This window comes from Hordeum vulgare, chromosome 7H, assembly GCF_904849725.1.
Source record: "Hordeum vulgare subsp. vulgare chromosome 7H, MorexV3_pseudomolecules_assembly, whole genome shotgun sequence".
NCBI classification, from domain to species: domain Eukaryota; kingdom Viridiplantae; phylum Streptophyta; class Magnoliopsida; order Poales; family Poaceae; genus Hordeum; species Hordeum vulgare.
Window position 1 is genome coordinate 43,433,214 of NC_058524.1, and position 11,618 is coordinate 43,444,831.

The 11,618-nt window shown below is 45.6% G+C and overlaps 1 protein-coding gene across 1 annotated transcript; it reads right to left on the reverse strand.

The window, feature by feature from the left end:
- Positions 1-536: 536 nt before the first annotated feature.
- LOC123407180 (ABC transporter C family member 10-like) lies at positions 537-8,055 on the reverse strand. Its single transcript, XM_045100259.1, has 13 exons — positions 7,942-8,055; positions 7,307-7,379; positions 5,191-7,208; positions 4,519-4,839; positions 4,350-4,436; positions 3,646-4,242; positions 3,389-3,553; positions 2,953-3,247; positions 2,389-2,603; positions 1,985-2,290; positions 1,628-1,691; positions 1,162-1,401; positions 537-1,069 (listed from the first exon to the last, which is right to left on the reverse strand). Exons 3-13 carry the CDS (start codon positions 7,198-7,200, stop codon positions 960-962), a joined length of 4,410 nt encoding a protein of 1,469 aa, XP_044956194.1. The 5' UTR covers positions 7,201-7,208; positions 7,307-7,379; positions 7,942-8,055; the 3' UTR covers positions 537-959.
- Between the last annotated feature and the right edge of the window lie 3,563 nt (positions 8,056-11,618).

An 11,618-nucleotide genomic window follows, 5' to 3' on the forward strand; every position in this document is an offset into this window, starting at 1 on the left:
CCACCGCCACGTAGCATAGGGTCGCCGCCCTCGGACTCCCACGTGAGGTTGCCCAGCCGCCTCAGATGGGATCACGCAGCAACCACCCACCCCGGTGCCTTCGACACGGGGGCCGCCGGCACCACGGCCCACGCCGGCGGCAGGAGGAGGCGCGAGGGGCGGCCTACGGCGCTAGGGTTCAGGGGGGCCTAGCGTCGCCCAGGGGAGGCGACGCGAGGGGATACCAGAGAGAGAGAGATTCTATTTTTTCTCTGCATGGAGAACTCCTCACCACTCATGTCTATGATCAAATCCGACACCCCGCCGCCGTCGTCGGTGATGTGAGCCCTCGGGTTTTGAAGAGAGATGGCTTGCCCCCATTATGATGCCAATTATTTGGTTTCAGTGGCGATTGCCACGTGAACGAAGTGGAAGACAAGTATTTGGGCTGCTCAAACAGCTCTGTCTTCTCTTCTGCTTATTCAGATCACGTAAGAGAAAAGTGAAGAAAAAGGGCACCTAACCTTGAACTAACCAAAGTTTCTGAGCCCACAATATTAATTTCCAACATCTTGATTCACGGTAGTTCTTTTCAATTCACCTGGATTAATTCGAAAAGCATCACCTTAGTCTGAATGGAGTCAACATAACGTATTATGAAAAAATTCACAATAAAAAATCGGAACCATATTCGAAAGAGAAAGAAAACAGAACCGGCACTGGCACCGCCTAGGTAGGTATGCTTTTCTGTTCCATTCAGCCTCGGTGTACTCAACGAACATAGGCTAACCGTATGTAGCTCGAAGTTTCAGGTAGCTGTAGAGAGCAAAATCATTTCCTGAGAAACGACTGAAAGATGGCACCGTATTTTCTTCAGATCTCAAATGGATGAATCCCTCTGAGGTATGTCAAGCGATGACTATATCCAGTGTTTTCTCTTGTTGAGGCAGCAGCACCAAGCACACCATCAAAAATCTCTTCTAAATTTTTCCATTAGATGTGTATGACCAGTACTCGTTGACCAGCTCGCGAAAGAGAGATCCTTCAGTTTCCATGAGCTTCGCAGGTTTGTCATACTCCACTACTTTCCCTGGAAATGAATGTACAAGCTCATTAGTGTGGATTATGGACTATGGAACTCTATGTTGCGGAACCAATAAGTTGGCAATAAGAGGAACATACCATCACTCATTGCAAGTACCATGTCACAGTCCATAACTGTTGGTATACGGTGTGCGACTGTAATAACGGTGCAGTGTTTGAATTCTGTCCGGATTGTTTTCTGAAGGACAGCATCTGTCGAGTTGTCTATAGAGGCCGTGGCTTCATCAAGAACTAAGATCTGGCACCTTTTCAGAAGTGTGCGGCCCAGACAAAAGAGCTGCCTTTGGCCCATGCTCCAGTTCGACCCGTCTTCCGCAACTGTATCGCAAGATCTTGATTAGTACAATGAAGAACATAACTCCAGACGTCATGCTATCCAATTGATCCAACTCATATGTATAGTACTACCAGCAGTTTACAAACTTAGTGGCACATGTATTATTATGAGACCCCTATTTTGAGTTCTGACATGACTACTTGGCTAGAGCCTAATTTTATGTTTGCCCAATTTGTTAGGGGCATAAAATAAATCACAGAATCCTACCAAGTGAATCCAATCCCTGTTTCTTCTCCTGGACAGCTTCAAGAAGTTGACATTTGTCAAGAACCTGCAACATAAACAGAGAAAAGTAACCAATTTAGTGATTCTTTTAAGATATATGTACGCCATAAACAAAGAAAGGTAACTTGTCGTTTGACATGCCCCTAGATCTGTTTACTCATCCCAATTTGATATGGTGCTGAACTTTCTGAAATTGTCAAGGATGTGTGTGTGTGTGTAATATCAAAGCAACTAGGCAAAATTGCCACAGTATATAAGAAGGCTGCATTATGATTAAATATTGCATCAGTTTTGTTAGGTGTGATGCCTTCATCATAATCCTATCTGTCTACATCTTACCTCCCATATTTGCTGATCTGAGAATTGCCCAAGAGGATCTAGATTGTATCTTACTGTACCCTGAAAAAGTGTTGGATCTTGTGGAATGATACCCAAGCGCGAACGCAGGTCATGTAAGCCTATTGTACTGATGTCCACAGAGTCTATAATTATTTTCCCTTCAGCAGGTTCAACAAGGCGAAATAATGCACCAATTAAAGTTGTCTTGCCACTTCCTGTTCGACCAACTATACCAATCTTATCCCTACCTTGAAACTTGCAAGTGATACCATGTAGTACAAGGGGTGCATCTTCCCTGTACCTAATCTGTCAAACGAAAATCAACACCGTACGTTTGTTAGTATTTTTAAAGAATGTATCTAGTCAGACATACATGATACATGTATATATTTATATTTGATTACCTTCAGATCTTTAAGTTCCACACTGCCAACTTGGGGCCAATCTGGTGCTGGTCGGTTTTCTTCAATAACTTCTGGCGCTTCACTCTGTATGTTCATGTACTGGTTCACCCGTTCCACAGATATTATTTTATTTGCGAGGTCACATTGTTTTTGTATGGTGTTAACAAAGGAATTATTTAGGGAAAGGCCATAGGACAATGCCATTCCAATAAAACCTGCCCAAGCATGATATGAAGTAGTTAGTTTTCTGATGGGAATGTTGATTTCTTTATAACCTGGTGGATACTAAATAAGTATATTTCAATGACTTTGGCACATAGACATTGAGCATATATCGTGTTACTGTTACTAACTCCATTCTACAAAAAAAGTAGGCATTCATAGCAAAAGCTAAAATTTCATGACACATAATACCAGGAGCCTATGAAAACATAGATAAAAGGTTCTTTTCATTGCATATAATGATTTACTGCAAATCAGATGCATAAAAAAAACCATAAGCTTGTACAGCCCTTGAAACAATTATGTGATGATTCATGGTTGTACTTAAAATATGCTACTTACCAGGGCTAAAAGATCCTGCAGGAAGAAGAGCCATCACAAAGGCAGAAGAAGAAAGAACCACAGCACCCATTATTTCCAGACGTTCAATCAACCATTCAGTTGCTGCAAAATTAAAGAAGTATGGACCAGCATTCTTGTCAACTAGCTCCAGATTTTTAGCAAAGAAACGATCTTCTTCCTCAAAGGCACGTATTGTTATAGCCCCTGAGATCGATTCACCCAAGTGATTTGCTAGAGCAGACTTGGTGGTCCCATTGATCCGCATCAATTCCTTAGCTGAGGCTAAATAGTACCTCTGCATGACCAAACATAACAATTCTCAGTCAATGGAATTGTGAAACGAAGAGAGTAAACTGATTCACTTCTAGGACGGAAATAACAACGAAATAACCAAAGAAATGAGATTTAGCCAGACAGAGAAAAAGCCACCGATCACCTGCAACTGAATTACCAAAACTATCATCGGCAGTGCTACAAACAGAACTTGCCATATAACAACAGCCAATACCCCCACATTGCTATATGCATTTAAGCTGGAACTGAGGCTAAACATGAATGCAAATGGAATATCAAGGTCAACGATACTCAAATCTGAAGAGACCTGCAGGTTGGGGGAAGAGGGGGTTACTTCATCATTACAAACGTACGAATGCAAAACATAATTGTATCTGTTACTTGTTCCAGGAACTTTACCCGGCTAAGAACCCTTCCTTGAGGAGTAGAATCAAAAAAGGACATAGGTGCACGAAACAATGAATTGAGTAACTGGGAAAATAAGGATCTTGAAGTTTGGACGCCAAGAACAACGACAAATAAAGATCTCGATAGCACAAAGAACATTGTGCAAACTCCAATACCAACATACACTGAAATTAACTTCAGTGTACTAACATGAGGATTTTGGACATTGGCAGCCATCCATGAATTTTGGGATATTTGCCCAGCTAAGAAAACTATGTGAGACATAACAGAAAGAGAGGCATACAAGAAGCCTTTATTCTGGCGCAGGTAAAGCATATAAGGCTTAAGACCTGTATCCCCCGATTCTCTTTCCTCTGTCTTGATCAGTTGATCTACTGGTGATGGCCCCACACACTCTATGTATCTGTTTACATGGATTCCATCTGTCTCCTTTGTTGGTATTTCCTTTGCACCATAGGGAAGGTTACTGTTAGGATCTTGAGCACCAACAGTATCTTTATGTGCATTTACAAGGTACTTAAATTCTTCGCAATCTGCCAATAAATCTTGATAAGGTGCAGACCGAATAACCTCCCCATCTGACATTAACTGCCACAAAATATCACTAGTTTTAGAGGAAACTGACAAAAAATACAGCTGACTAGAAACAAATATAAATCATAGTGGCATATAAATCATGAGAGAGAGAGAGAGACCAGAATGGAGTCAAATACAGGTAGAAAATCCACTTGGTGGGTCACCAAAAGAACAGTCTTGTCTGACAGAACACCCATCACATAATCCTGTCAAACAAGAAGGCATTTATAAAACAGTTCATAATCGAAAGGAATATAATCTGAGTCTGCTGATAAGATGGGTTCTTACATTAAAGAGGCTTGTTGCCGTATGGGCATCAACAGCACTGAAAGGGTCATCAAGAAGATAGATGTCTGCGTTTTGGTATAGTGCACGAGCAAGCTGAACACGCTGCTTCTGACCACCACTTAGATTTACTCCTCTCTCCCCGATTTGTGTATGGTCGCCGAATGGCAGCATTTCAAGGTCCTTGACCAATGAGCATCTCTCAATTGTTGCTTGGTATATTTGTTTGTCCATCAAAGATCCAAAGAGGATATTATCTTGTACAGTTCCTGTTTGGATCCATGCAGTCTGAGAAACATATGCTATTTTCCCACAGACTTCAATCTGAAACATGAACATAAAGGTTAATGGTCTGATATTAAAGTTCATACAAAAATGAACTAATTAACTAATATTGTGTTGACCAATTCCAGAGGAATATGGCATTGTACTTGCAGTACAACGGGAAAAATTATCATCATACAAAATCTGCAATCTGATTAAAAAAAGGACCTAACGAATTTACGATAACAATAAATTGCAGGAGCAACATATTTTTTAGTGCATGAGAAAACCCAAAAGGAATAACAAAAGAACATCAAGTATTTAAGATAAAAAAATATATCATAACCTAACAATGTTAGCAGCCATTTGATTTTCTAGTTAGAAAAAAGATGAAGATAATCGAAAGCATACCGTGCCTTCAGTTTTGGGGACCTCTCCAAGTACAGCAGCCAAAAGCGTTGACTTTCCTGATCCTACCTCTCCACAAATTGCAATCTTTTCTCCAGCTTTGACCACCAGATTTATATTGTTTAGAGTTGGTTTTGATGAATTCTCATCCCAGGAGAAACCGCATGAGTTCATCGCTATTGGGTAATCGATGCCCACATGGTATTTCTTCCTAACCTGTCCACTCAGCTCAGGTGCATCAAGAAACTTTGATATCCGAGTGAAAGCAACCTGAGCTTGTATCACAACTGCAATAACATCCGGTATTGTTCTAACTGGGTCTTGCACGAGACGCAGAGTTGCCACAGTGGTGAAGACATTGCTAGCATCAAGAGGGATTCCAAAAAGATAGCATGTTAGAAAGGTTGCTGCCGAAACTAAAACAGGTGATGACCAGAACAAGAAACTGTTGTATGCCCTCCTAAGCAGGAATGCTGTCAGCCACTTATACTCAACCTCCCTCAATCCCTCAATGACCTTCTTGAAGTGAGCTTCCCATGAATAAAGTTTCAAGATCTTCATATGAACTAAGGACTCAGACATGGCTTTCAATCTCAAGTCTTGAGCTTCCATAAGCTTGCTCTGAAATTTGTGTTGCAGCTTGGCCACCGGAGCATTACCAATCACAGTGATAATGATGACAGCCAATGATGAAACAGTTGCAGCACCAACTGCATTGTACAGGATTGCTAGAGCAATGCAAAGTTGAACACTCGTTGTCCAAGTTTGGTGGAACCAGTACGGGAATTCCCCAATTCGGTAGGCATCGACAGTCACATAGTTCATAATTTGTCCAGAAGAGTGCTTCATTTTTGCGGAGTTTGATAGCTTCTGTTGCTTCTTATAAATAGCTGCTGACAGGAATGACCTGACCTGGAGTCCTAATCTCCGAGTGCGGAAAAACCACTGCCTCTGCGACAAGGACTCACAACATTTGCAAACAAACATTGTCGCAGCCAGCACAAAGCCTTCATATTTAAAGGTCCCTTTACCGACTGATACATTGATGAATGCCTTGAGAAGCAATGGGCCTGTAGACAAGGTGAGCACCTTGAGCAAAGCAAAGAAACCCGAGACCATGATCTCACGTTTGTGGCAAGAAACAATAGTCCACAAGATTGATGGTGTGGCATCTGACTGGGTCTGCTTGCTGCTCAGCTTCTCCAAGAACATCAAGTACTGGTTATGTGCTCGGTCTGTGGTTTGTAGAAGTGGCATATCCTTGTCCTCAAGAGGCTTCTCATAGCCCAGCTTCATCAAATGGTTCAGCCACCAAAATGACATCTTGCTGAACAAACCAGCTTTGGCAAAAGAAGTTACCTGAGTGTCAGAATCAGCTATCTGGCTATCTGCCTCGGTGTTCAGGGGCTTGTACAGAGCATTTCCTGTTGCTTTGTGACCCTGTTCATCATGGCTGCGCCGAACGCCATAAAGTAGGAAGAGAAATGCACCTGGAAGGGATAAAACATCCAAACAATCCTTAATGGTGATCGCCTTATCTGCAACAATGCCAACAACCGAGGAACAACATACGAATGCTGCATACACGGCCACCAGAATCGACCAAAGTGGAACAAATGAAGCTCCAAGAAACCAAGGCCTGACGCTGAAAGCAAAGCTGGAAAGGACCAAACTGAATCCTTGAGATAATGTCACAAGCCACTGGTGTGGCAGGTAAACAGAAGCATTTCCCAGCATCGACAGTCCTAGGCCAAGATAAACCAGCCCCAGGCAGGCACTGAAGACCACTGCAGCCATCTGCAGCGGTGAACCGAGTGCGAGGAGCCCTTGAGCAGACGCTCCACTCTTTGGGATTTTGATAAGCAGCTGGAGTGCGAGCGCAAGTACGAGTAGCAAGCCGATGCCCGTCGCCACCAGATGATTCATGCAAGTGGAAGAGTCGAATACTTCCTTGAACGCGCATGAGAGTACATCTTGGTTGGAGCATACTGGACTGCCACACAAGTTCATCATTCAAGAACCTGACAAAATAGCCAAGTATTGGAGTGATATTCAAAGCTTGTTCCCCCCCCCCCCCCCCCCCCCCCAAAAAAAACGTAGTTGTGAAATGATGGCTTACTTGTGAGGGAACCCATCGATGCGATCTTGGTTACACCGCCGAGTTGATCCGGGTTCTTTCTTCCGGCCGTAAACTGCATACACTAGTCAGGGGAAATTAGAACAAACAATGAATGAAGCAACTGTTTTCTGAACACAGCGACAAAAGAACAATGCAGAGCGAGAATAATTGTTTTCTGAGCAAACGGACAAAGAAGAGATACAATAACAGTTTGCACTGGAGCGAGATGATAATTGTTTGTATGTAGTACCAACATATATTCCCAAGCCCACACAAGGCCAAGATTGATGTGCGGCATTTAATTTAAAAAAAAAAAATCAAGGAACGCCAAAGCTGTGCCGTTCTTCATGACCACCGTCAGAAGTTCAGTTGAGAGCAAGAAGAGCAGTGTGCAGGAGCGACCATCAGCTGCGTTCCCTCGCTAAAGTAATCGCCATGGGATGGAAGGTAGATCAGTCGGGACAATGCGTGATTACCGTTCACCAAATATGGAAGAGAGAACCCCACTTCCGCATCGACCCGCATTTCCCCCCTCTCTCTTCCAAAATTTTTCCTTCCCCTTTTATTACTTGCCTGACTGATGACGACTCGGTTCCTCCTTGGTTGACAGGGTGGGCAATGGTGGCAGCACTGACCTGTGTATCGGGCGGCTACGGCGGCGGCCTCCTCCTCGCCGTCGGCGCTGACCGCGGGCTCCTCGGCGTATCGACGGGCGGCAGGGGACCCACTCGAAGCTCCTGGGCTCGGCGCTGTGGTAGGCGGGGGTGGGTGGGATGGGAGTTGCGGCGCTAGATGGCAGGAGGACGGAGGTAGGAGCCGCGGCGCTAGATGACAGGGGCCGAGAGGGACACACCGGCGCGCGCATTCGTCACTGCTCGCGTCGTCGCGGCCCGCCGGCAAGCCGGCACCCGGGCAGTGGGTGTGGCTGTCGGGCGTGCCGTGCCCCGCATCGCTTCTCCTCCGCCAGCAGTGATGAGACTAGTAATAACCGTACACGTGGATGGTCGACAGTAATGTGATCAAAACGATCTTACAATACTTTACAAGAGAGGAATATTATAAGGGGCTGCTGCGCATTCGTGGGGTGATGTTTAGAAAATATCATTCACCTTGATAGCCGTCCGATCCGCGCGTGACGCTTCGGATGGACACCCTGTAATTCCTGAAACAATGCTCCAGTTTCTTAAACAATCGCTTTGTTGCAGGGGTTCTTTTTTCGCGCGCGCTTCGTGGGCATCGAGTAATTCCTGAGACAACACTCGAGTTTCTGAAACAATCGCTTTGTTGCAGTTTTTTCCTTCGTCTTTTCGCAACATAAGTATTGCTGCGAAATAATTTTTTGCAACAAAAGTTCATGTTGCAGAAACTCCATCTTCTTCCTTCAGAGGGAGGTATGGAGCTGTGGAGGACGCACAACCATGGCGACCATGCTTGATTCCCAAGCTCCATGGCTGGCGGAGGGATCGATCCAGATCCGGTCTGGCGCGGGGAGGCAGAGCCGACGCGGGTCGGCCGACGGCAGGAACGCGACGACGATGGCTGGGGGCTCCGGCGCCGGTGGCTGGGGCTCCGGTGGCACCCGGATCGGCCGGCGGCGGCGCACCACGGCGGGGCATGCGGGGCCGTGCTCGGGGAGCGCTCGAGAGGAGGAGGGAGCCGACGGCTCGCTCGGGCAGAGGCTCGGGAGGCTCCAGGCGGCGGGGAGGTGCAGGCGCGGTGGCCCTGCTCCGGCGAGGCCAGCCGGTGCAGGCTGGAGCAGGCGATGGCAAGCGGCGGCGCGGTCTCGGGCAGGGGCGCTCGGGAGGAGCTGCAGGAAACGGTTCCTGAAACAACAACATCGTTTCAGAAAAACGGTCACAGCTTACGCAGAAGCTGGTCCGGTCTCGTCCGTGTGATAAAGAACAGATCGGACGGTCGCCAAGCCGGCGGATGAGACAGCGCGATCGGCCAGTTGAACACAATCTTTTCCCATATTATAACCATCTGTGGTTGAATGGTTAGACCCACCTAGATATCAAATTCGGATGCTCGCATTTATTATTAGATTTATTTCATGATTTTCGACGATGCGCAATCAGTGAAAAGAAAAGTTTCTGTTAATGATGAAGTGTCTATGATGATTTGATAAATTTCAAAATGATATATCGGTCTTTCGAAGATGCTCACATGAATAGGATGTGCGCGTGCGTGTTTATAAAGGTAAGTGTATGCGAATATATATGAACACTTACGTTTATTGATAATACCTGTTGTAGCAGGCCACCGAAAAGTCATTGTGTGTTAAGACTTCAAAGAACTAATGAACAATAAAAGAAATTAACATGTACACACACGAACACATTCCAATGAAGACCTGATCCAATCAAACCAACCAAAACAAAATCGACTGAATCTCGCGAGTAGCCAGGATTCTACGTAGGCATCAAGTGGTACTTGATTAATGTTTGCCAAGGAAGCTCAGTGTAACATCACCAAGAGATCTTTGCTACTTAAAGTGATAAGGACACCAAGTTTGAGAATTGTACTCTCTCTATAAACTAATATAAAAGTATTTAGAATATTAAGTAGTATTTTAAATGCTTTTATATTAACTTACGAAGGAAGTATTATGAAAGAGTTTTTGATTGATGAGGGGATCAAATACCAATATTCGACCGTTGCATATGTCCCTCAATAAAATGATGTTGTGGAGACTAAGAATCAGACACTTATAAAGATGAAAAGGACCATGTTTGATTTATTTTTAAAGAGAATAAATATCCGTTCTCTGCATCTGAACGATGCATGCAATTATTTTATATATTTTCGTACAAGCTTCCGGCCAAAGCAATTAATACAACGTGTCATACTTTAAACCGGCTTTACCTCCAAGCTAAAAAAACAAGACCTGGTATAAACTCCTAATTAGGAAAGAGCCTAATATCAAATACTTTTAACTATTTTGTTGTAAGTGTAAAACCCAATTAGCTAAATTTGAGCCTAAAATTTATGAGGGCATATTTGTTGGATATGGTTCAAACTCTCATACTTATCATGTTTTTCGAAATGACAGTTATCCCGGATTCATTAAGAAGAAAAGAGTTGTGCAGTTAATTAGGGGAAACCGAGTGAAAACCAGATTGCCCACTTAATTATGAAAAACCGGACGAAAACCGCTACAACCGTTGAGCGACACACATAAAAAAGCCCACACACACCACTCCAAAGTGGGTCTTGACGAGACAACACGCATGCGTCATCGTCATCACTCCTTCCTAGAGACGTTATCGCCATCCCTACACTCTGAGCAAACGACTTCGCCGTACGCGATCGTCGACTCAACCCACACTGTAGCGGACACGTGAAGCTGCATGAAGATCTATGCAAAAAATCTCAACCACCTACGGCCAGATGACGCAACACCGGCTTTGACGGAGAACTCTGTAGGACAAAACCAAACAAGGCTGCGCCATGGGAGATTGCTGAACAGACTACCTACAGCCAGTCATCGTATACCACCCCGCCGCAACAGCTTAGACTCCATAGCAACAAACAAACCGAGGCAAAACCATGGACACGCCGAAGAAGAGCCGACTACCGCAGCCATTGCCACGTCGTCGAGATCGTTCTCACCATCATCGTTGCCACAGAAACCTGGACGCCACACCCACCGCCAACTGCCATCCATCGGAACTGCTCATCAATGCCAAGCTCCCAAGACGAAGCCCCCAAAAGGGAATACGACACCAAGGCGCCACCATCGTTCGATCACAGATCAAGGTTTCCCCCAAAGAGTCTGAAAAGGCCATATCCGCGCAGGAGGGATGGGAGAACAAAGCAACGACACCTCCATGAAGGTGAACGATGGCCACAACCGTCGCCATCGTTGGTCACGACACGAGGCCAAGACATGGTTTTTTCACCCAGCTCCACACCACCTGAGCCGCACATCATCCCGCATTGGCGTCAGCATGCCCACCAAGCATCACCACCATCGAAGCTACCCACCGACGAAGAAGCGCCAAGATTCGTCGCAACCAACCGCACCTTGCGGAGACCACCAATGGCAGGAGGCCAAATCCGCATCACGCGCCCCCGGAACGCACTTCCTAGTTGCCATGGGCCCCCGATCCGCGCACCCCAGGGACGTCCACGTGATGCGAGACTGCGTAGACACCCACCGACCGCCCCTCGCGGCCGAAGCCGCCGCTCGAGCGCCATATAGGCCGCTCAAGCCCCTCCACCATGGGCTCCACCAGGACTGAGCATAAGCACCACAGCAGTCCTCCACCACGTTGCAGTAGGCCGTCACCGCTGCCACCACCACCAAACA

Excerpts from the sequence above, each read along its gene's own strand:
- LOC123407180 (XM_045100259.1), bottom strand. The coding sequence starts at position 7,200 with ATGATGAACTTGTGTGGCAGTCCAGTATGCTCCAACCAAGATGTACTC. Across the intron at positions 4,243-4,349 it reads CTGTATTTGACTCCATTCTG|TTAATGTCAGATGGGGAGGT; the intron begins GTCTCTCTCTCT and ends ATTTTGTGGCAG. Across the intron at positions 3,248-3,388 it reads TTTTGGTAATTCAGTTGCAG|AGGTACTATTTAGCCTCAGC; the intron begins GTGATCGGTGGC and ends TTGGTCATGCAG.